At 31.6% G+C, this 25,622-nt stretch overlaps 1 protein-coding gene across 9 annotated transcripts in view; it reads right to left on the bottom strand.

Annotated features, from left to right (window-relative positions):
• Window positions 1-25,622, bottom strand: part of Mical (Molecule interacting with CasL) — a 111,223-nt gene that overhangs the window by 7,281 nt on the left and 78,320 nt on the right. For 5 of the 9 annotated variants that reach the window (XM_076455337.1, XM_076455338.1, XM_076455335.1 and 2 more), the window contains exons 21-26: window positions 20,390-24,826; window positions 18,342-18,436; window positions 13,945-14,125; window positions 13,026-13,128; window positions 10,178-10,251; window positions 6,718-6,832 (exon numbers count right to left, since the gene is read on the bottom strand). In XM_076455337.1, coding sequence (XP_076311452.1) covers window positions 6,718-6,832; window positions 10,178-10,251; window positions 13,026-13,128; window positions 13,945-14,125; window positions 18,342-18,436; window positions 20,390-24,826 — 5,005 coding nt within the window. Of the gene's footprint in view, window positions 1-6,717; window positions 6,833-10,177; window positions 10,252-13,025; window positions 13,129-13,944; window positions 14,126-15,175; window positions 15,317-18,341; window positions 18,437-20,389; window positions 24,827-25,622 lie in introns of those variants that run through there. The other 4 variants (XM_076455336.1, XM_076455339.1, XM_076455340.1 and 1 more) reach the window with 3 other exon arrangements.

The raw sequence follows: 25,622 nt of genomic DNA, 5'->3' as shown, positions 1-25,622 counted from the left end.
CAAATTATTATTTCCGTTGCCTGGATCCACATTCAAAGGATCCAAAATCTCGACGCACATTCATGATGCTCCTCAGAATACGTTTAAGGTGGTTGTACATGGAATTCCTTTAGACATTACCAAAGATGAAGTAAAACTTGAACATGTTGCCACCAATATAAATGCACTTAGTGTAGAAAGGATTAAATCTTTCAAGACTGGCCTCCCTACCCCTCTTGTGAAACTTGCCCTCGAAGATCAAGTTATAGCCAACACCCTCATTGCCAATGATATAACTCTCTGGTGTGCTAAATACCCTGTTGATACAGCTAAAATCTCGTCAATGAATGCTGTCCTCTAGTGTTACAACTGTCAACATTTTGGTCACACTCAGTGTGCTCGTTGTGGAGGTCTTCATCATGTAAGTAACTGCCAGAAGCTCCATCTGGAAACCACTTGCAGCAACTGTAATGATAATCATGCTGCATCCTACCATGGGTGCCCCAAAAATCAACAAGTATCAGAACTGAAAAACTTGAAGTTTGGTAAACCAGCACCCTTGGCTGGACCTTCAAGCGATTTCCCCAGCCTTCCTGCGACCAATACCAAGTCCATCCAGGTGCAACATGTAGAATATGCAGCAGCCCTGAAATCACAGAGCCCAAATGTCAACAGGACTGGAGCACAACAAACCTTGGGGACTACCCCAAGGAATCCCAGAGGTTTTGATGATGCTTTCCTCGAGCAGCTAGCTACTTTTGTAGCTGATGTTGCCACCATGGTGCTCTGAAAACGAGTTGAGTCATGGTACCAACTATTTTCCTCGATAGCCCAATCTTCCAAGTTTTCTTAGATATCAAAAACCCAAATCCATATGCCATACATCACTGGACTGAAACAAGAAGGACCAAGGTCACCCCTAGGTAAGTATAATGGTTTCTTTTCTACATATAAATATCCAAGGTGGCCTTTATTTTAAGAAATATGAGCTTTTTGACTTCTGTAATACACTGATATCATCTCCATTAAGGAAACCCTTTTAAGTAGCAATCATTCTTTCACCCTCTCTGGTTATAAAATTTTCTCTGTTACCCATTCTGCCCCCACAAGAAGCATAGCCCTTGTTTTTAAACCTAACTTAAATATTAAAATTCTAAAGCCTCCCTCTCAGTGAAATTAACGAAATTATTTTAGCTGAATTAACCCTCTTTAACTTCCCCCCATCACTCTAGTCAGCCCCACAACTCTGTTTTTTTACAATATGCCCTTTCTCTCAACAAGCACTCCATAATCATAGGCGATTTAAATTCCAAACATAAAGAATTATTTTGCTGTACTAACAATCGCAATGGACTTATTATTCGTAATTTTCTACGTTCGAACAATTTAACATGTATCAATAGCGATCACACAGCACATACACATGTCAGTCGTTCTGACGACATCCTTGATCTGGTTATAGTTACTCCTAACCTTCTGTCTCATACTTCTGATTTTCAAGTTAATGATCACCTTCCTATTTCCTTTTGTCTTTTTGATAATTCTAATCACTCTCCCCCTCCCACATCCCCTACCCTTAACTTTTCTAATACCATCTTTAAACTCTATTCTATCTAACACCCCCTTCTATATTCCTCCCTTAATCTCTGGTTCCCAAGTCCTAGACAATCTTGTTCTTAAATTCGCTAAATCTATTACTGATGCTCTCCATTCTGTCACTCCCACTTAAGCCTGCACTCTGCCATTAAACCATTGGACTTTATCCCTGAAATCCACGGTCATATTACCGAAAGACGTTGCCTATGCAGACCATTTATCTCTACACGCAACCAACATCTTAAAACATTAATCAATCAATCAATACCACTAAATGACTAGTAAAAGAACAACAAATAATTAAATGGGAAAAATTCTGCATCTCAGTAGACAATTCCCACAACCACCCTAAAGAATTCTGGAAGAAATTTAAATTTGTTTGTAAAACATCACTAACCCTTAACTCTCATAATTTGGTATATAACAACCAAACAGCTTCTACTGATAAAGATAAATAGACCATTTTTGCTGAAGTCCTCAAGAAATCCTTCACTACACCTAACCTTCCCACTTTTGACAGCACTAACCTCCTCAAAATAAATAATTTCATATCCCAACATCACAATTTATTAAATCCCAACTTTAGTTTAGCTCTTCCCATCCATAACTCCTATATCGCCAAACCGCTCACGTCAGCCAAACTCAAAATTTCCCTTAAACGACTTAAAATCAGTAGTGACCCCGGAGAAGATGGCATAAATAATCGTGCCATTAAACATCTACCCTTAAACTTTCTAATTCATTTACTTTCTGTTTACAATTACTCCTTTTTGCATGGCAACTATCCTAGTTGTTGGAAAACAGCCATTATAACTGTCATCCCCAAGTCTTCAACTAACTTGTCTGATCCTTCTAATTAGACCTATTAGCCTTATTAACACCCCAGGCAAATTACTAGAAAACATCGTTACTAATAGACTTATTTTCTTCACTGAGACTAATAATCTCCTATCTAATATTCAGAATGCATCCTGGCAAAAACATCAAACTGCTGACCATCTCATTAGATTTACCAAATCTCTATTTCAAGCTTTTAACTGGAACCAAGTAGCTGTGGGTGTATTACTTTATGTTAGGTGAGCTTTTGATTCGGTGTGACATAACACTCTCCTCTATAAGCTATTCTCCATGAACATTCCATATACCTTTATCTGTTGGATAGCTAGCTTTTTAAATAACTGTTTTGCCAGAGTTAAAGTTAACAATGAACTCTCTCACTCGTCCCCCTTTTTAGCAGGAGCCCCCAAGGCTCCGTGCTCAGCTCTTTCTTATACATTCTCTTTGTGAATGACATTCCTTTCCCTTCCATTACTCACACTCATGCCTCACAATATGCCGATGACATAGCTGTTTAGAGTACGTCTACTAACCCGGTTGCAGCCTCTTATCGTGTTCAGACTGCCATCAATGCCATCATGCAATGGTGTGACAAATGGTGGGTAGCACTTAATCCTCACAAATCTCAAGTCATTTTATTTTATAGATGCTTTAGAAAGAAAAAGAAAAGAATGTCCAAGGTACAAATTAAAATCCATGATACTGTGATCCCCCTCTCAAAACCTGTTAAATTTCTAGGTGTCCATTTTAATTCTAAACTTACCTGGTCAACCCATATTAACATAATTGCATCACATATCAGCTAGAGCATCTCCTTCCTTCGTAGGATTAGCAGTATAAACAAAGGATGTACCCCTCAAACTATTATGTTCATATACAAAGTGTACATTAGACCTCTAGTCTAATATGGTTTCATGCTACTCTGTAACATGCCAGACTTTCTCACCAAAAAATTACAAGCATGACAATACACGGCTATCAGGACTGCCTTCCGTTTACCATGCTACACTTCCCATTGCTACGTTGATAAAATATATGACATACCACCTATTAAAACATTTACTTCAACTAGCCACTAAATTTTATAAAAAAAGCAGTAAACTGTAATTTGCTTACAGCCAAGTTTACCCCCCTCCTCTTGGCAAAACTACATTTCACCTTTTAATACACTTAACTCTTTTTGCTAATGTCTTTTTACCTCAATTGAGTTATGATTATCTTGTCTAATTATCTTTTTTGTTTGCAGCTCAGGCACTAGCCAGATATTTTTCAGCATATGGTTAGTGAAAGTGGGTTTTTCTCGAGGTACTCCTGTTTTCCCCCCCACAGATAAAATACCAGGTATTAGGTACAGATCCCTACCCTTATGTTGTGTTTTTTTGTTTATGGAGTCAACATTTAACCTCTCGTGAAACACCAATAGACCTTTGCCATCAGTTGACTGCATAATCTTGTTAATTTTAAATTTTGTAGGTATAGCTATTAATAATCAGTCCAGCTAAATCTAACTTCGCGTGTAGGGTGAAGAGAAGGTTATTTCTAAGTGCCCTTGATTACTTTGCACCTCTTCTTGAGATGCAAAGTGTTAAATTGAAATACCTGCCACAAATTTTATTTTTATTTTATTAGTGCACCAAATTTGACAAAAATTCAATGAAAATTGGAGATTTTATACCTTCTTGACAGATTGCCTCTAAATTTGATGTGTGAAATAACAGTTCACTAGGGTATTTCCGCTGAAAATATGGGATAGTTTAGATGACCACAGTCTATCACTCCTCTTAATAACACAGTTTGCCATAAGGGTTGTTTTGGCCGCATGACACACCACTGTGCATAATGAGAGGACATTAACAAATAATACCTTACAATTCAAACACTTTAGACCATTTAAACATTTGTACACACACACACACACACACACACACACATATATATATATATATAGACATGCACACAAAAACCATTCACAAGGTTTTGAACACTTTTCTTTGTGTGGTATATTTGTTTTTGTTTTGAATTTTGCACAAAGCTATTCGAGGGCTATCTGCGCTAGCCGTCCCTAATTTAGCAGTGCAAGACGAAAGGGAAGACAGCTAATCCTCATCACCCATCGCCAACCTTTGAGCTACTCTTTTACCAACAAATAGTGGGATCGACCATCATATTATAAGGCCCCCACAGCTGAAAGGGCAAGAATGTTTGGTGCAACTGGGATTCGAACCCGTGACCCTCGGATTACGAGTCGAATGCCTTAACACACTTGGCCATGCCGGGCTCTGTGTGGTATAACTTCCCACTTTGCACCTTGTTACAATTTTTTTTTAATAGAAGACAAATATACCAGATATGGTTTCAAATCTGAATTTGTAGCAGCATGATTTATGATACATAAATCTACTGTGTAAGAGTTAAATGTTCTAAAACCAATACTTATGGTCTTGAAATACTTTATGTGCTATCTATTAACCAAAAACCCATCTTTGTATACTGTATATTTGTCCAATTTGTTACATAGTATTAGCTTGGGCATTCTGGAAAAGGCATTTGCACCTGTCGTATACATAAAGATTAAAAGTGTAAATGTTACTTAAAATACATTAAATGAACTACAAATGATGTGGAGTTCTTGTGACTCAGAATGTTAAAGATCTTACATTCAGTTTTAAATGCTATTTCATTAAAAATTCAAAACAGAGAGTACATGTCAAGAACATATTGATCCTGCAGATCACATATTGGAAGTTTAACATTCAATACTTAAATTACAAAAAAAGTATGGTAGAATTTTATTGCCAATGCACTTAACATATTAGTTATTGTTGCCTTCACATTACACCAACATACTTATTCAGTTGACAATGTAACTTGTCCAGACCTTTTCCATCATCTTGTACTGTGACAAGGTCAAAGTCTATGTTTCAGCATAAACTTTGGAGGATCAAAATGGTAAATGTTTCTTCTGTCAATTATGTAAGACTTTATTACCTTCATTAAAGGTTTGTAGCCAAACACATGAGCCAATTGCCAGTGATGAACCAAGTGTTCAAAAGAAATTACCAATAACCAGATGAATATTTGGATCACACAATTACATTCAAAGCAACTTCTCACACAATCCTTTAAAATTCACACTATGAATGGGACAGTTCTAGCAGTTACAGCTAATAAGAAATGTTTCTTTTAAAAAAGTACACACTGGTTAATAATAAAATGGAAAAGATATTTTAAAATGAAAAATGACAAAAAACAATTTTGAAACTAGGATATTCTAAAAGTTTTTCACTGTTGTTTTATTTTACTTCTAGCAAATCGGCAAACTACTGTTTAATCCAAGAGTATCAATACTTCTGACAATTCTGAAATATTTTTAATAAATAGAATACTTAGTATAGTGTTTAGCAAGATACTTGATTTTAGTGAATGTTCCTAAGGTTTTAAAATTGAACCAAAGCAGCCTTATTAACAATGACAAATGTTCATTCAGATATAAATACAAAAATGAATTATACTTATGTGTGTGAACTGTGTTACACTGGATAAATTATATCAACCTTAGAAACACTACTAAAAATGCATCTCGAGATTATGAAATTGATCCAGTCCATTGAAGTTACTTTAAATTTGGGAGGGTGGTACTGACTGTACTTTTTGAAAAAAACAAACAAAACAAAAATGCTTGTAATATACAACATAATAAGTATATAAACTGAATCAGGTCATTTTTTGTACTACTAAAATTTGACATCAGTTAGGTGTTTAAAAAGAAATAAAATACCTTCAACCATTTTTCCATAAGTATCGACTTACATGTGTAATAGGAAAAGTCTAAATAGTGAAATAATCTATCCAAATATATATATATGTAATTTTTGGCCACATTATGTTTTTGTCATATATTGTTGAAGAAATACTTCCTTGATATTTATTTCATGCATTATTTAATATATCTTCTCTTCCTTCTTAATTTTTTGCACATTAATGACACTATCTTTAATCAATCCACAGTTCTTAATAATAGCAATATATTTTATTTACCTGCAAGCAGTAAATGCTCCTACCACACAGATCTTGAATATATACCTGGTATCTACGAGTTTCAGTAAAAATTTATCAAACAATCGTAACTATTGTAACATGAACAGCTGAAACATTTCAAAAGGGTTCCAAACACTAATTTATATAACCCACTGCTATTTTGATTAAGATAGCAAATTACACTAGTTATGATATTTTTCAATTAAAGATATCAAAATTAATTATCATATAGTCTACTAAATACATTAAATACTGCAAAATTTTCACCTGACTTTAAGTTGGTCTAACATGGCTACCAGTTCATCTCTTTCCTTGACAATTTCCAGCATTTCAGTTAACATCTTTCCTTCTTCTTCTATTTCAGTGCGATTTTTCTCAGAGTCTTAATGACAAGAGTAATAAAATCACATACTTCAACATTAAATATAACAATAGATAAAACATTTAATTGATGTATCAAGTAATTTAATTTTAATAATCTGGTAGAACAAAAAATGTTCAATCCAATTTTCATTATCTGCCATTAGTATCAATTTTTGTTTAATAATACAGAAACTTCCTACACAAGCCTTGAAACAGGTTGTATTTTGCCTAATTTATTCAGCTCAATTTGAGCTTTATGGATAAACTACAAAACATTCCTTGAACATATACTTTTATCTCAGTTTTCATCACAATTAAATTCAGTCAGTATTGCTCACAGTATAGAACCACATGGTTTTCTGTGTTATTTAATTTCTAATGTTCATTTCTTCATCTAACAAAACTTTGTCATTTCATAGCACTTTATTCCATTCAATTGTTTGTGATCCTCTGTATAGTTCAAATAGCTAAGTTCAAAAGTTAAATGTTCAGCTTCTTTAGCACAAAATCATTTTCTTTCAACTGTTTTCAAACAATTCAATTACTAAGTCTATATTTTATATTTTTGTATCCATTTCAAGGGAATTTTTGAATAAATTTGATAATGAAATTTTGTGAATGTACATTCTTTCAAGTTATATGCATTGAAACATTTTAATGTTCGTGGAGATGCATCCATCAAAATGCAAGGTGCTTGAGCAATGTAGTGGGTTTTCACTCTCACACAGATACAAATTATTCATTTTTCACTGCTCAATTCTAACTTCTGTTTCTTATTCTGAGGCACATGAAAACTTAAAGCTACTACTTCATGGGACATTCATTGAAACAAACTCACTTGACACAAGTATAGTAGTGATTTCAAGCAGGTGTAAAAATAAATGTATCATTATGATGCCTATATTCACCCTATCACATTGGTATCCTTAACTGAGCATGACAAAATTTTACTGTCTCACAATCAAAATTTTATAAAACTACTTTATGCTATATCAATTAGTAAAGCATACAGTTTTAGCTAATAATCCCTATTTTAATAGTTTACAAATTTTTAAATTCTTAATCCTATAAAGCAATATGTAAAAAAATCCTGAATTTTCTTTAGTATGACATTTTTCTCTAGACATCTTTTTTGTTTTATTCACCACCTCTCTACAGTGTACAAAATTAAATGTACATTATTCACACGAAAATCATCATTGCTCAAACAGACCATAATTTTTATAGCCCTCAACTCAATTTGTTTCACTACAAAGTTATCATGTAGAAAATCAGGCCCTTCCTGTCACATCCTCTAGGTTTATTAATAGTTTTCTCTAAAGTTTAATCATTTATTACCTATAAGCAATAGAAAGTCAAGGCTGTCATCTGTTACAATTAAATGATGTATTGTATAACATACTGTTCTGAATAGATAAGCATCAATTTCACTCAGAACACAAGCTTTGTTTCCATGGGATAGTTAATGACTAACTTCAAGGAATTTGCAATGGCTCTTGTCACATAGTTAAAAAGCCAAAAACATTTTCAGACTTAAGGAAACTGTCCACTTTTTGTATGTTATCAATCTGTTTTTTGATGCGTTATTTAATTTGATAAAAATTTAGTGCATTATTATCATTTGTATAAAAAATTTAGGGTTAAGTGTCACGTAAAATCCACAGCAAGAAAATGGACTTTATTTTTCGTCTTTTCATGTTTATTCTTTATCATTATAAAAATAATTAAAATGTAAAAATATGGATTTTTTTATATTAGTTAAGATTAAGTTAGGTAAAATAAATAAAAATACCAATGACATCAATAAAAATGTTTCACAAGACATACAAATGAGCAGCTTGTGGGGTAATATAATTCAATAACATAACATGAGCTGCACCTTTCTTAATTTACAACTTACAATGGCATGAATAGTAGTTAGATACTGTTCAAAGGGCAATCAAAATGGCAACAAGACAATAAAATTTGATTATAAATAGATGTACATATTGTATGAGCTTAAAGATACCACTGCACAACAAAGTTTTTACTTCTTGAACACTGCTGGGTGTTCCTTATAGATTTGTGGCTGCTGTTCATAAAAATCACATCCAAGTTTGCCCATCACATACCGTTGCATCAAAATCTTGGTTGCACCAGGACATTGTTACAAAAAAAAAATAATATCAGGGCAACTGGAATCCGTCAATGCTTGCTGACTACTGTTGGATACTGTAATGTGATGCACTGGACATTGAATGCAAAAAAAAATCAAGAGCAAAATACTTTTCATTATGTTCAACTTAATAGCATATTAAAAACATAAATGCAATTAAATACATTATTGCCGGTAAGCAGTTAACTGTCTATTTCTCAGAATTTTTACGTGATGAAGCAAAACCAAAACAATATTTGTGCATCCCCACCAGGTACCTGTCACAATCAGCAAAAACTTTTCAAAAAAATTGTTGTGCGGTGTACTTAGAATAAACAAATGTAGTTTCATGTTACAATCTGAAGTCATTCTAGAAATAAAATAGCTGATCCTCTACTGAAATGTACTTAGGAGGTGTTAGGAATTACACAAAGAAAATCTGATATTTTTGACATGAAGAAATGCTTTTTCTTAAATTTGAACTATGAAAATTGCTTTGTACATGGACAAAACATATACTCAATATATTCATTGACAAATCTTTATTTTAGTTTATTAAAAATATCATTTCTATTTCTGCGTGAAAGACTTAACATTAACTGAAACATTGCCAAATTTTTTGAAGATATACACACTGTAATGAAAATTGGAAGTATTATATATATATATATGACTTAAAAGAAGTCCTGAGATGTTACATGATTGGTCAAACTGACAGCACCTGCCTGTGTTGTGATAGTTAATAGATCAACTAGCTCATTCATTTCACATTACCAAGTTATTGTTATGAAATTTTATTTTAAGAACATTTTTTAAAACTGTAATTACATGATAATAAGTAAACACAGAAAAACACTGATAATGTTTTGTCAGCAGTGGTTTCCATCTTGTCAGGTTTTTGTTTGTATTAAAAATGTTGTTTTTACTGTAATTACTCAAAAATAAGTAAACATACCACAGAGAAACACTGCTAATGTTTTGTTAGTAGTGGTTTCCTTTCTTCAGTTTTTTTTCACTAAAAGTGTTTTTTTTACTGTAATTAAACAATAATAAGTACAATGTGAAGGAACAATGCTGAGGTTTTGTTAGAAGAGGTAATCTTTTTTTTTCAACTAATTTTTTTTAACTGAACAACATTTACAATTACTTTATGTGAGTACACACATACATACATTCACTAGTATTATTACTATTACAGACATAAATTCTATGAAATTAAGGTAAACTTACCATTCCTGGCCATTCTTTCTCTAATCTCTTGCTGAAGACGAACGTGTCTGTCTTCTAATTCTAGGTCTTTAGCTCTAGTAAAATAAGCAGAATATTTTAATAACAAAATTACAACAATATGTGTAGTCTGACAGAGAAAAAATTGCTGGCAGTCAAAATATGCTGTTAGTTTCACTGTGTCTTGTAGTTAAAAGTTACTATTAAATACAGTGGAAAAAAAAAAGATTTTCAAAATACTACAAAAAACAACAAGTATTTGGATAAACTGATTCATGCAAAACTAAATTGAAAGTTTTCCACCTCTTTCTTTTTAATACTTTAGATACCTAATCAAAGTTAGTGTGATTGTGTTGAAAGTTTGTTTTTGAACAACCAGCTTTAAAACCTACAAAAATTGTAGAATAAAGCTAGAAGGTTTATATTAACTTCATTGCTTTCTGGAACAAATGTATTTATATATAAAACATAAACTTAAATGTTTACATAAACAACTTCAAGCAAAACTAAACTACAACTGTCAAGTTTTTACTTTATTTGTATATTTTGGATAACTATGAGTTTAGATTGACCATAGACAGTTTAGTTATTGTTAGAACAACAACTTGAGATGAAAATTAAAAATACTGTATTATTACTGAAGTAGATTTAGCAAACTTTAAAAAAAATAAAATAGATTTTTTGAATTACACTATTTTCTAGTTGTTTTTTGTTTTTTTGGCATATTATATTTAACCTGACAAGAATGATCCATTTTTCCAATTTGGAAATGAATACATTATATATTCACAATTAATTTTTTCTCTATAGCTGACCAATCACAAAACTAGATTACAAGAATCTGGAAATATATTTACTCCATGTAAGAATCATAAAAGCTTCTACCACAAGGTAAAGTAAGGTGCAAAATTACTATTCCATAAAATAGTAAATAGTTTCTATGACTGGACTCTTGCTATAGAAGTAACACATAAGGCTGAAGTCATTCAACATATGACCTCAACTAGAAGATTTAGAAGAACAAAATATATGATTTTGAAATACCATACTGCCAAGGAAGTATGCACTTTGTGTTATCATTATTAAGAAAAAAGTTAAGTATGCATTCTGATTTAAAGATATGTTTAAAATGTACTTATGGATATTATCTGTAAATTTAATTGTGAAAAGACTAACTATATAGAAGAAAACCAAATCTTTTTTTTTCCCATATCATATTTAACCTCACAAGGATGGTGCATTTAGAAATTTAAAAGTTTAACATATTTAATGGGTAAACATTTCTGCATACTTATAGCCTTTAATTAAGCCCTCTGTCTTCACTGGGAACTTGATATAAATGAAATAAAATCCCCATAAACTGAGCATTTTGGTGAGGTGAACCTTGCTTTTGTTCAGGCATTTGTTCAGCTTGCCCCTGAAGATGAAAGGTCCACCTTTTAAATGCACTTGGCTTACACAGGGTTTTTGGTTAATTTCTATCAAGACTTCATGAACCTGTTTTTCTAAAATCATGAATTTACTAGGAACTTAATAGACCAACACTGCACTTTAACACAAGTTAAAATTTGCATCAGTGGCTTTTCCTGGTTTGTTCATGCACTTGTGTTAGGATTCCTTCACCTATAACTCACATTTTTTCATTACCCATTATCTTGCTTAAGGTTGATATATATTTTAATTATCTAGAATATTTTGTCAAATTTTGATTTTCATTTCTGTTGTGTCTTATTTGACAAGTACTCAAGATTTCCATCTTTCTTCGCAACACTTAAGAGTCTTGATTTAAAATTAAAAAGTTATGACTAGCTTGTTCTTTTTTAGCATTTGAGAACAAGTAAGATTACCTACTATCTGCTTTTTATTTTATCCATTTATTAGCTTAACCTGTCCACCTGAGTGATCTTTGTCAGGCATTTCAACTTATATATAGATTAGTTAATTGTATCTTACTTTAGCTACAGTAACAGATTTACTTTCAGAGATCTTCATCTTGGTCCAATACATTTTAACCTTATCACTAACACATCCAAGTTTTTCCTGTGGATGATTTTTTTGGGATTTCTCTTTGTGAACATATATTCAATGTAGACAGATTTTATCTCAATTTCTTACATTATCTTCATTTAAGGAATCTGGAAAAATGTCTGGTATTGTAGAAGTCCTCTGAGAAAGCACAACTTGGTTTACTCTAAAACCAAGTAGGTAGATTATATCTTTATGTGCCCTTTATGAAATGGGTTTGCCAGTACTGTCCATACTCACTTGAATATGAAAAATGTTTGTGAACCCACTGTACTACTCTTTGAAATGGTTGAACTCAGTAAAAATAGTTGTAACTTTTATTGGCATTTAGATAATGCCAGATTATATAATGGAAACAAGAATGAAAGATTCAATTCTTGGCATAATGAAAAAGATATTTTAGGTTTGTAGTACAGCTAACATTCTCTTTTAAATGAATACAAGTTCTAAACTATTAAAATTTTAGCAAAATGTGCAGATTTGATTGAACAATTAAACCTCAAGTGTAGTATGTCTGGAACTTATTTGTTATTTGTGAAATAGTTTGCTTCTAAAAATAGCAGAAAATATTCTTTGTTTAACACAGTGTATGCAAGTAAAATGAAATACTTTGCAGGTTTATACTCAGACAGATTTTATTCTTATTTTGAACTCTCTGAAGTGTTCCTATATAACATTCAATAATAATTGTGTTTTTACAAAAACAACAACAACAACAACAAAACAATCTGACTTTATAGGAGTGAAGCAGAAATACTCTTTGAGGTTTGGAAGCAAAGTGCTGTATTTGAATTACAGGTTAGTCATATAAATAAAATATTCAAACCTGATCAATAATTCTTGTTCCTCTCTCGCTAACTTGTTTTTCTGGTGAACTAGAGAAAACCATTCTGTCATCAGTTCTGTTTCTGACTTCTGTTTACCATGTGCTAAATTGAAAGAAATATTGAACACTGAAAACTAATTAATTAATTTCATTAATTAATGAAAAATTCTAGTTGTTTGAAAAACAAAACAATCAGGCTGAATAAAGCTCAAAAGGTGTTATCAATGGATTGAATTTGTCTACAGTTTAATTTGTTTTAAGCACAAAGATACACAATGGGCTATCTGGGTTCACCCAACCTTGGGTATCAAAACTCAGTTTCTAGCATTGTAAGTCCAGACATACCACTGAAAGACATCAAGGTAGTTTTGGATGACATTTCAAACTCCTATTGTAGTTCATCAGATCTGCATTGTCAGCTCTTAATAACATCTATAATGTCCTAAACAGATGTAGTCCATTAACTACACTTTTGAAGTATACTCTCCTCTGCCTAATTATTTTCAAGTGAGAACTGAATAACATTGTTTCTGTTAGGTTTTTTTTTTTGTAGTAAAGAATTCTCACAAATTAATAAATCAAGTGTCACAACAGATGAACAAATTAAGAATTAGCTAAATTTTTCTATGTTCTGACTCTGTTCATTATTTTATGAAATACTTTTTGATGTAATTAAGACATCAATTAAATCATTCTACCAAGTCTATATTCTTTTGGCTGGAGATGGCAGTTTTTAGTTTTCAATGATCTAATACATCTAAATATTGAATATCACCACCAAAGAAGTATTAGATGCACCCCAAAACAATTGATAATATTTATTATTAAATAATAATGGTAAAAATAAAGAATGATTGGTTTACCTACAGTGTTTACTTAGATTAATTTATACATTAAGATATGTAACAGACTAAAATACCAGTGGCTTCTCCTCGGAGAGATTTTTCAACACTAACACCTTGTTGCTCCAGATCCCTCTGTTTCACTTCTAATTCAGCTAGTTGACGTTGTATTTCTTGAGCTGTTCGTAATCGCTTTAACTCCTGTTGTCGCTGAACTCGCTCAATTACTCGAGCTTTACGTTCTTTATCAATGGCCCCCTATGGTGAAAACAAGAATACTGACAACTAGGTTACTGAACATTTTATTCTGTTCACTAAATACTTATGGTAAGGTTGTGGTGATTGAAACTCAAATGTTGATCATGGTCAGTAGCCTATATGATTATCTATATATAACTATTAATTAGTGACTATTAATATGTCACAGTTCATACAATAATATTTTTCTCAAGAACTTGTTAGAGGTAAAACACTTGAACAATTTAATGAATGTTTCTATCTCATTTGGTTGTCAAAGCATAGTATAAATATCCATTTAATATCAATTTTAATTATCACTAAATACATTTCATTTACAATTTTACGTAGTTACCTCTAAAAAACTGATTTATAATTATGTTCATGTCTCAAAAGAAAATCATAGAAATAATAGATAATTAAGTTTCTTAATATTAACAAATAAAAGCTTCTCTTTCACACACATTTAAACTGTAAAAATGTATAAAACAATGGCTTATACTTATCACACAGTTTTCAACTGACACACACCTCTCATTAAATCTGAAAACAGTATACTGATTTTCACATTTTGAATGCTTTAAAAAGTAAAATAGAAAAAACATGACTTCACAAAATAAAAAAGATGTAAACAATTGTTAGTGTTGTGAATGAGATAGTACTATATATGACAGATTTAATATATTTAGAAATGTAAATTATTGCAATAGATTTATTATTTTAATATCTACATTTGTTTAAGTTTAAAGCATGTAATGTATATTGTTAAATATGTATTGCACAAATCTTATCTGTACTCTAAATGTATAGAAGATTCTCAAGTGTAAAAATCAACGTTTTAAACAAAGCACTACTTTATCTTCAAATACTGTTGCGAAGCAAAATTTCAAGAATCTTGCCTAATGAGTATAAAAATTAGCCACAGCAACACAAGGAGAAACAAACAGATATTATTTGATTACTACAGTAAGTAACTGTAGTAAAGTAAACTACAATTGTGATAAACACTTATTAATAAGAAAACTACAGATATTTTACCAGGTATGTTTATAGATTTTGAATGTTACGAACCATTTAGTTTTGTACAATAACTTCAGATGTCAGAATTTGAGGACTTTAGATATCTATCTCCTCTGTGAAAAGTAAGCTTGTATACAACATTAAACCAAACAAGAATAGAGCCATCCAGCACTGCCATGAAATGAAGTGTATCTATATATCAAAATAAAATTAATTCTCTCATCATGGATCTGGAATGTTAATAAAATATTCAGTTCCATACCAGATTAAAGACAACATTGATTGTGAGCTTGTAAAATTTATATATATATATAATTATTTGTAGTAACTTATTATTAATTGTATCATGTTTTTTTATATTAAAATATACTTGTGTTAAGAAAGAGAATTGTATGTGTCAATATTGTAGGCAAATATCATAAATTTGATACACACTGACATTCAGTTAACTTCTAACTTCAAATTTCCAGCTATTTGAAATTATAATATGTAACATAAACTGAAGATTGGTCCAAGATAAATTATAATGCATAATATTATACTGTTAAGTCTGTATTTCAAAATTCCCACCCATTCAGTAAAGTTGTAGAAAACTCTCAAATGTAAGAATCAACAATGTATGTGTGTGTATGTAAATGCCAGTAGTATTGTACAAGCCAAAAATTCTAGAAAATCTCCTTTCAAGCCTGTAAAAGGTAACCAATGCAACACATCAGTATATATTATTGGTTTGCTACAACTGGTATACTATAAACCTCAGAAGCTATAATTATTATCCCTCATTAATCAGGAAACTAGATATTTGACCAGGTACGTTTATAGATTTCGAACATCATAAACTATTTAACTTCAGAGATTAAATGTTAACACCAATGCTTTGGAACTTAGATTAACAGTTTATCATAACTCATACAGTTGATACAGCCACATCAACCATCATTATTTATGCTAACTGTTTAAGCTTATTACTCGATGCTAAACGCCCTTTAATTACAATAATTTCATAAAATTTAATAAATTTGTGCTGAAAAGTTGGCAATAAATGATTACTAATAACCATCCACTCATAAGATTCTTTTGAAAATGTGAGCGAAACATTGCTAATATAGTTTGCTTGGTTGCAACCAATATTTACGTATCTGCACATCCTTTAACTTCATAATTTTGCTACTTTATATCAACCATTTATGATATAAATGACAAAAAAACTAAAAACAGTTCATTCTTACCTTTTATAATAGCTCACTACTTTTTGTGTAGGTGTGTGCAAAAGGTCTGGTCAAAATTGAGCAGTTTTTCTTGAATAATTTTTGCACATGTAGCTTATATTTACACTAAACAAGACTTCTAATTGCAAGTTGCAAAGATCAATCTGTGTACCAAATTTGTAACAATTCATAAAAAAGTATGTTTTTCTATCAAAGAAAGTTTCTGTACTTTTGGTATAAAGAAAAGGAAAAAAATGAAGAAACTTAATCAAAATTGGAGATGTTACATCTCAGGTATTTTTTAATGGATTACCTTGAAATTGAAGTAAGAGTTCAAGTACAGCACATTCACTGAAAGTATGTGATAATTTGAATTATTTTTATATTATCATTCCTGTTAATAACACAGTGTGTCTTATAATGTAATTTTGAATTACTTTGGATCCTCAAATTATACAAAATACCATAGAAATATGTTTATTGCTGAGGCTAAACAATTATGAATAATGATTTGTTCATTTTAATATTTAATGGTCGGACACACATTAAAGACCTTTTAAATAAATACTTTAATACTATGAAAGATAGAATCAGTATTAATCTATTCATTATTATTAGTAATTCCATTGAATATGAAGAGAAAATTAAATGATTTGATACTGAAACAGAATGTTTACTATATGTAGGTCTGCATTAATAGTTTAGTATATGAATTTAGGACTAATTTAAACCTCCTAAGCTGACCAAACCTCACAAGATAATATTTTAATTTACAATAAAACATAACAGCCCCAGTTAACTGACAAAATAATCCAGTTTAATCATTATAGGTAAGTAAGTTAACACTAATTTCCTGTTAATATCAAAATATTTTTGAAACTATTCAAAGTTAATCGTCTCTTTTTTAAAATCTTTTAGTTAGTACCAACCTCATATTTCAGTAATCTGTCGTGATACCTTCAGATCTCAAGCTAAATTCCCACTTTCAGATCTCTTAGTGCAGATGTATCAACAAAATTATAAGCTTGAAATAGTTTCATCACCAGACCATAAACTACAGTCTTGCTGTTATATCTTATGCTACTGTCTTGTCCTTAGATTTTAATATCAAACCATGCTTTTAGACTTTATTCTTCAGTTCTTTCCTGAAATCTTGTTTTACAGACATAAGAAATTAAAACTATAACCCTTTTTTGCCTGTAGAGAAAGTTTAACCTGTAAAATATCACATAACTTATTCTAGTATTTTATTATTAAATATCAAGTCCCAAAATAAATTTTATATTTATCCTTAAAAATTAATATAAACTAATAATAAACAATTAAATATTTTAATTTCTGACTTTGTTCTACTCCTGCTTCATAAGAATGGTGTACTTTCAGATGTGATATGCAAGCCTTATATCTGCTACAGTGATAAAAAAAAAAGTATTTTTAATTAATTAGTTTCCATGCTGTAATGGCATCAACATGTGGTCCAGAAAGTCCTTAAGATTGTTTTTTTATGGTTGCTTCATTTTTTGTTCTTTATAATAGTTGATATCTTTCTTGCCCAAAACATATGGTATCTGTGTTTAAATGATTGGCAGCGTAACATCCTTTACTATTTATGATACTGATTAAATGTAACAAACAATCAACACTGTATAGGATCAAAGGTTACAAAGAAATACTTTTGACTGGTCAAAGAAAGTTTATCTGTTGAATTCAGGCTTCCTTTTTGCAGCCAGTTTTTACTAGGAGATCAAGACTTGTTTCAATGTATTTTGGTTCTAAGAAGATTAATACTGTGATATAGAAAGCTACTGAGTTAAACACAACCTAGTAGAAAGAACTGCCATTTTGTTAACAAATCACTTCTATTTTTTGAATAAATCTAATACTTATAGGAAAATTGGGTGTACCTGAAAATATCACACACAATCCCCCAAAAAAACTATTACTAGATGAAATATATTTCTTCCACTAATCTAATTACAAAGATATATAAACCAATCAACTTTCATTACCTTTTCCTTTTTTCCCTGCTCTTCCCTAGGTTCTTGAGTCTTGCTGTTCTGTGTCTCTTCTTCTGTGTCAGAAAAGCTATCTTCTGCATAAAAACCTTTTTTTGAAATAAAAAATCACCAGTACTGCAGAAAGTGAAACAATTTTAATACTAGAATTAAACCTTCAGTAGACTAGAATTAGAGCCATGCTATAAAGTGATAATAACTAATCAGTGTTTCTGATACATTTATTCAACTTGGACATTTAGTTTAACTTTGATGTTTGGAAACAAAGATAGAAAACATTTCCTAACAAGCTTAATCCAACCACTATATTTAATACATCAACAACTATGAAATTTCAAAAAGAAAAAGTTTTGCATTTATATAATCAGGTGTTCCTTTCATAAATGTTTTCACAAATGTTCAAGAACAGTACCAAAAACTTTATATAAAAGTATTTTATTCCAAACACTTTTGGTGAGAAAATGTTGCTACTAACATACACAAGGCTTAAGTCCTTCTTGACAGATACCTTAATATAGAGATGATCCATTGCATGTGTGAGTGTAAGTGCATGCATGCATGCCGTGTGTTAGCATCTATAATCCACAGATGGCTGACTTGATTACTACAATTTTTTGTAACTGGTAAATAAAAACTATCCAATGGTGTATGTGGGCTCTTTTGTTTTAGAATGTTTTACCCAAGAAGGGAGATAAAAAATACTCTCAATAGAGCACACTTCCACTTTTTTTTTTTTTTTATAGACTTATGGTTTTGAATTTAATTTACACAAAGCAAAATGTGCAATTGGCATATAATAAAATAATTAGGGATTTAATAACAAATGGAAAGAAAAGAAACATTAACACTGTCTTTTATAAAATTTTTGCTTCTTTAACAGCTCCTATCTGTTAATAGAAATTATTAGTTACTGTTCCCATGCAGATAATAAAATGCATCAGTATTATTCAATACAAAAATTATTAAAAAGAAATAGAGGAAGTATTTAAATGCCATCTATCTATATAAGTATAATTTTTGCTCATTTCTGTACACTAAACAAATATGGTCACTTTTGAATTTCATATTTTCATTTGACAAATTCTATAAATTTATGTATTATCATGACTTACATCCCACACAGAATTACTTTAAACTAAATGATGTACACCATTGCTTAGAGTAAAATGTAACACTGATGTCATTTTCAGGGAAATACAAATTCTACTTAGAAGATGTGTGCTATTTACATTGACCAACATCTGGGATAACAAGTTTTACCATTCAATTTTACCTATGACATATAGTTTTTGTTTGTTTTCATATTCACTTTATTGTTAGACAAACTTTTCAGGTAGATTTTAAGGAACTGGTCAATTTCCTGAAAATTCTATGCTGCAGAAGTGTAGCACATACAAGTATTTAGAAATGCATACCACTAAACTTCAAACCAAACTTACATATATTAATATACATATCCTACTCACTCATAAACCTTCAGTCACACACAAAGGTAGTTGGTTGGTGTATTTATATTAATATTACATTGCTTTTGTTTATGTGAGAAGTCCAATAAAGACAGAACACCAGCTTTAGAAGGAATATATAACAATAATTATGAAAAAGCTTTAAACCTTTTATAAATATTACACGTCAGTCTAGTTCATGAAAGCATTCATATAAATCATGATTTCATTATCAGTTCATACTTGGGGTATTCTACATGCTGCATTATAAAATCATATATAAAGATAAAATGAAAGGTTTATGTTCAAAATGTCATGTTATGTTCTTCCGACAAAATCAAGCCACCAAATTAACTGTTTTGATTGTGCTCAGTTTTTTAAAAATAAGTATATCCTACTTCTTTTGTTGTGTTTTATCAGATGGAGAGGGAGACAAGTACATTTCTACAGCATTTTGTCCTTTGAAAAAAATTTTTTATTTTGAAATACACTTCATAAATCCCTACTCAGTGATGAAGCATATTCATAATCACTTTGAAATCTCAAAGATTACTGAAATAAATACTTACATAAAATAGAGGTAGACTGGTTACTAACCTGATGCCTTAGGAGCAATTCCAGTTTGTGATGGTGTACCACTTGTTTTGGGAGCCACCAATGATCCTGACTTTAGTCTTGCTGTTTCCTCTAGTTGTTTAAGAGATTCCTTGGCTTTGGCAAGTTCAACACTCCTTTCTTTTGTTTGGGATTTCATGACTGGTAAATGAGAAGCAGCTTCAGGAGACACTGAGGAATAATGTTCTACTGTTTCGGGATTTCTGGAGATTAAGTATTTATTTCTGTGCTTATCTCGTGATTTCTCTTTGGTCCTTGAAAGCTTCAAACGTGGAAACTTCTTTTCTTTTTGTGGAGTTTTGGACTGGAAAGTGGAAGGTAAAGAAGCAGAGCGTTCCTTACTGTCTTCTTTTGTTTTTTCTTTAGTTCTTTCCTTACTAGGAGAGTGTTTAGCAAAGGTCAAAAGGGACAGAATATTTTTTTTACCATTTGATTTGGGTTTCTCACTTTCCAAGATAGAATCATTTTTTGTGATTGGTTTCATAGAAATTTTTGCAACCTCATTTGGATCACTACTCTGTTGGATATCAGGGTTTTCTGCCTGCTGTGATGATTTAGAAAGTACAATACTAATGTCAATGTCACTAGTGCAAACAGATGATTCTAAATAGCTAGCACTATTGTCTGTTTTCGAAGAGCTTTCTACTGCTGAAGGGGATTTACTTGATGATGTTGTACCAGATGTTTTCATAGATTCATTAGAAGAAGGGCTTAAAGTAGAAAGCAGACCTTCCGAAGTACCTGTTTCAGAAAATTGAGAGCTTTGTGTGCTTTCATTCATTACTTGTTGGGCTGAGGTTGGACTCAAAGTGTTTTCAGTCATCACATCTTTGGTCAGTGGCACAAGAGTAGAATGACTGTCACGAGGATCTAAAATCTCAACTCGCTTTGCTCTATATGTCCCTGAAGAATTATCATCAACAAAATCCAATTGTTCTTCCTCCTCCTCATCATCATCATCTAATAGTTCCTCAGAACTGAGCTCCTCATACAGAACATTGCCCTTCTCTGACAAACTATTTATCTTTTTGCGACAATTGTAAGGACTTAACCCTAGTTCTTCATCACTCATTAGTTTGGCTCTTTCTCTAGCTTCTTGTCTAGCTTTTTGTTGTTCCACAGTTCTTTGGAGACGAAGATCTTGACCTAATTTTTGATTTTCAACACATGTAAATCCTTGTTCTTCAGTTGGAGTTAATGAAGGAGTCAAAATATCAAATTCAAGAGGTTTTTCTTTATCTACTTTTGAAAATGAAGAATTTGGAGTGTAAAAAACATCATCTTTAAGTTTAGATTTTTCATCATCAGCAAAAGGAACACCCTGAATATCATCATGAAGACTCCTTCGATGTAAACGTTTAAGACGAAGTTTTTTAGCTCGATCAGCATCATCTACAGTTCTGCTGGGAACACATTTTGGTGCTAAAGGGGAAGGTTCATGTGACTTTTCCGTAGCAAGTGATACATTTTTATTATCTTCTCCTTTTAACTGTACATTTTCCTTAGAAAGAGAAGGAAATTTTAGTTTTTGTAAGCTAATGTCTAAAGACTTTAAATAAAGAGAATCTCCTGATACGCTGCGAGGACGAACTTTTTCTACAAAACTTCCACTATAACCTTTAAGTTTGGTATCTTTCTTTATACTATTAACAGGTGAAGATGATGGTTTCTCTAAATATGAAGTAGATTCATTCTTTACCAGAGGAGTAGATTCTTTAAAACTTAATGAATTTTTCATTGCTGCTGAATCTTCTGAAGAAATAGATGGAGTTGAAAGAATGCTGTCTTCAGATCGAGATAGTGTCTTTATAGTGGGTTTGTCACATAACAGTTCAGTTTCTTCTCTAGTTGGCTTTTCATTACTGGATTTGGAAGAGGTAGCAGGAATGTTATATTCATTTGCAGAGCTTGATATGGTCGTATCAAAGTCAGTAGCATACCAAGGTGTAGAAAAACTATTATCACTATCCCAAGTGAAAGTATTTTGTGCTTGTTTACTTTGTTTGGTCTTATCACGTATTGTCACAAAAGGACTAATATATACATTATCAGTTTCTATTTGGGCTCTTTTAAAGGAAAGAGAAGCATCTGAAATATCATTAGACCTATTGCCACATTCTTGAAAACCTGAAATGTTATTTAGTTGCTCAAACTCTTGCTCTTCCTCTGTATCCATCACTGGACTAAGTATAATTTTGGTTAAATTATGAACATGCGATGTTTCTGGAATGTTCGAATATAATTCATCTAACATCAAAGAATTTTTTACATTAACAGTTGCATCAGAATAATCTTTAGAAATTGGTGTTTCATAAATATTCTCTGGTACCTCAACAAATGATTGACTATCTAACCATTCCTCAGATGTAGACTCAGAATTTACTGAGGACACAGAGCTCTTAAAGGGAATGTAACATCTGGAATAATCAATTTCCTTGTTTACTTCATGGTCACTGTCAGTTTCTGAGGAATGATCTGAATATAGACCTAAAGAAGGTGGTTTAATTTCAACAGTGTTTATAACACTATTAGAAATATCTTCCTGTTCTGAAGTACAAATAGAGCCCTCAATTAGTAATCCTGTATCTGTTTCATAACTATTAACATTTTCAAAGCTCTTTAGTGACATTAACTGTTCATTTTCATACAACTGTTCTTGTTGTATAGCATTTTGACCATTTTTTGATTCACTAGTACAATTACCTGAGGACTGGGCACCCAGTACTTGGAAGGAGAGATTAGAATCATCTGTTGCAGTATCTAAGGCTGAAAGCTGGTTAAATACTACATCAACAGAAGAAACCCCTTTTTCTGTATCAGATAAATTATTCTGTAAAATTTCCTGATCAGAAATATATGCAAGATCTTCACTTAACTCCTTGTTATTTGTTTCATGACTATTAATGTTTTCAAAGCCATTTAATGACACTGATTGTTCATTTTCATATTTTAACTCCTCTTGTTGTATTGTATTTCGACCATTATTTGTTTCACTGATATAACTGCCTTCAAGATTTGAGGACTGGTTATCCAAGATCTGGAGAGAGAAATTATGACCATCTGTTGCAGTTGGCATTAAAGAAATCTTCTGCTGATATGTAATTGAGTCCTCATCTTTTGCAGTAGCTGAGGCTGGAAATTGGTTACCAAATATTGCACCAACTGAGGAAACCCCCATTTCTGTGTCAGCCAAGACATTCTGTAAACTTACATTCTCAATTTCAGTATCATCCTTGATTTTTAAACCTTCAACTTCAGGTTTTGAAATTAATTCTGCACCAGAAACTAAATCTGTGGTCATTACAAATACATTACCATTTTCATTACTTTCCATTAAATCAGTTATTGCATGACTAGAGAAAGGGATTGAAGAATTTGTTACAATACTTTCTGGTGGACAAACATTATCTCTTATATTTTTAAAACTCAATGCATCTTGATGTATTCCTATACTATCACCATAAGAACTCTCAAATTCACATGTGCTTTCATGTGTACTTGCCATCCTTGTTGACTTCTCCTCACCATTTTCAAAATCCAACAGCTCCTTAATTTGGTCCTTTACAGGTAATGGGCTAGTAAGTTTTACTTTATCAACAGTTTCTTCATCTACAAGATCTTGTAAAGTAAACTGATCATTAAGATTTTTATTATAATTTAGTTCAAGTAGAGGAACACTATTATCTTGTGTGTTAGCAAAACTTTCCAACTTAGGTTTATCTGCTATAATCTTTTGATTCACTGCATCATCACATATTTTTACATATTCATTTAAATCCATTAGGTCTAAGTGTTCTAAATTATTTTCATCATTTTGTTTTTCTTCATTACAATGATCATCATCATTCACATACATTTTCACAGAACCAAAAATACCACCGTCACTAATAAACGATGTAGAATTGTCTGGTTTTACAGCACTGTCTTCTGTCTTGAGGTCTTCCTGCAAATCTTCATCAAGTTTTATTCTACTTTCATCTGATACTAAATATGACACATGAGGATCTACATCTGAAATGTGAATGTTTTCTGTGTCTTCCTCTACAACCTTACCCTTCAACTCAACTTTTTCTATATCAATTGATTCTTTTGGATGAACCAGGGTGTTGTCTTCAGATACAGATATGGCTGATGACAGTGTACTGAAGTTGCTAATGCTAAATGATGTATTTCCTTCATCATTTCTTTTAGCTTCCACTTTACACACATCTTTCAGTGCTGCTACAGCAGTATCTTCAACCCATTCCTGTTCTTCAGCTTCTTGTGGGGGAGACTCGTCAATGACAATTGTTGGAATCTGATGCCTAGGAGGTTCTGGTTCCGATTCTGTCTCGGAATCTGTTCCAGTATTGGTTGTTTCTCCTGAAGTTAGAGATTCTGTGTAACTATCACTACCTTCAGCTTCAGATGATGATAGGTCTGTCAAATAACAATAAAATTATAGTTTGGATTGTAATGTAAAGAGAAAACTGTCATCTGATGTAAAACAGACTTAATATTCATTCAAAGTGTTAATGAAACCTCAAAAATGTACAATTAATATTTATGTAAGCTACATATGCAACAGCTATATAATACTTTTTATAGAAAGTTTGAACATTACAAAACTCTTAAATTGTTAAATGAATCAATATACACTGAATGCAATCTACATACAGTGGAGCCCCCTCTAATCAGGTTAGTTTGTCTCAATTCCAAAGGTGGTTGCTTTAGAGGGGTTCCACTGTACATATCATGTAAACTTGTCTTATCACCAAGTTGTACCATAAACTCACTTGATCACATCAGCCACCAAATTTGCACAATGAACCAAGACTGTACACAAAATATTTATTAAAAACAGGAACCAGCCCTAAAAAGATGCTACATATTTCAATGTTCTTACACCATCATCTTCAAGAGTAAATGTTGATAATCATTTGCATTGGTGATGATGTCGAGAAAACCCACTTGCAGAGAAATATATATGTAAAAACGGCTTGTTTGGGTTGAGAAAATATTTTACGTAGAGGAGCAAACAACGTTTCGACCTTCTTCGGTCATCGTTTATGAACCTGACGATGTCCGAAGAAAGTTGAAACGTTGTTCGCTCCTCTACGTAAAATATATTCTCAACCCAAATGAGCCGTTTTTACATATATAATCATTAGCATTGCTTTAGTGCCATCTAGACTTAGAACAACCAGTTCATAAAATATATGCCCAGTACTTCAGT

Source organism: Tachypleus tridentatus, chromosome 9 (assembly GCF_004210375.1).
Source record: "Tachypleus tridentatus isolate NWPU-2018 chromosome 9, ASM421037v1, whole genome shotgun sequence".
NCBI lineage: Eukaryota > Metazoa > Arthropoda > Merostomata > Xiphosura > Limulidae > Tachypleus > Tachypleus tridentatus.
Note: the sequence above shows the minus strand (reverse complement) of the source record. Positions and strands in the feature narration are given on the sequence as shown.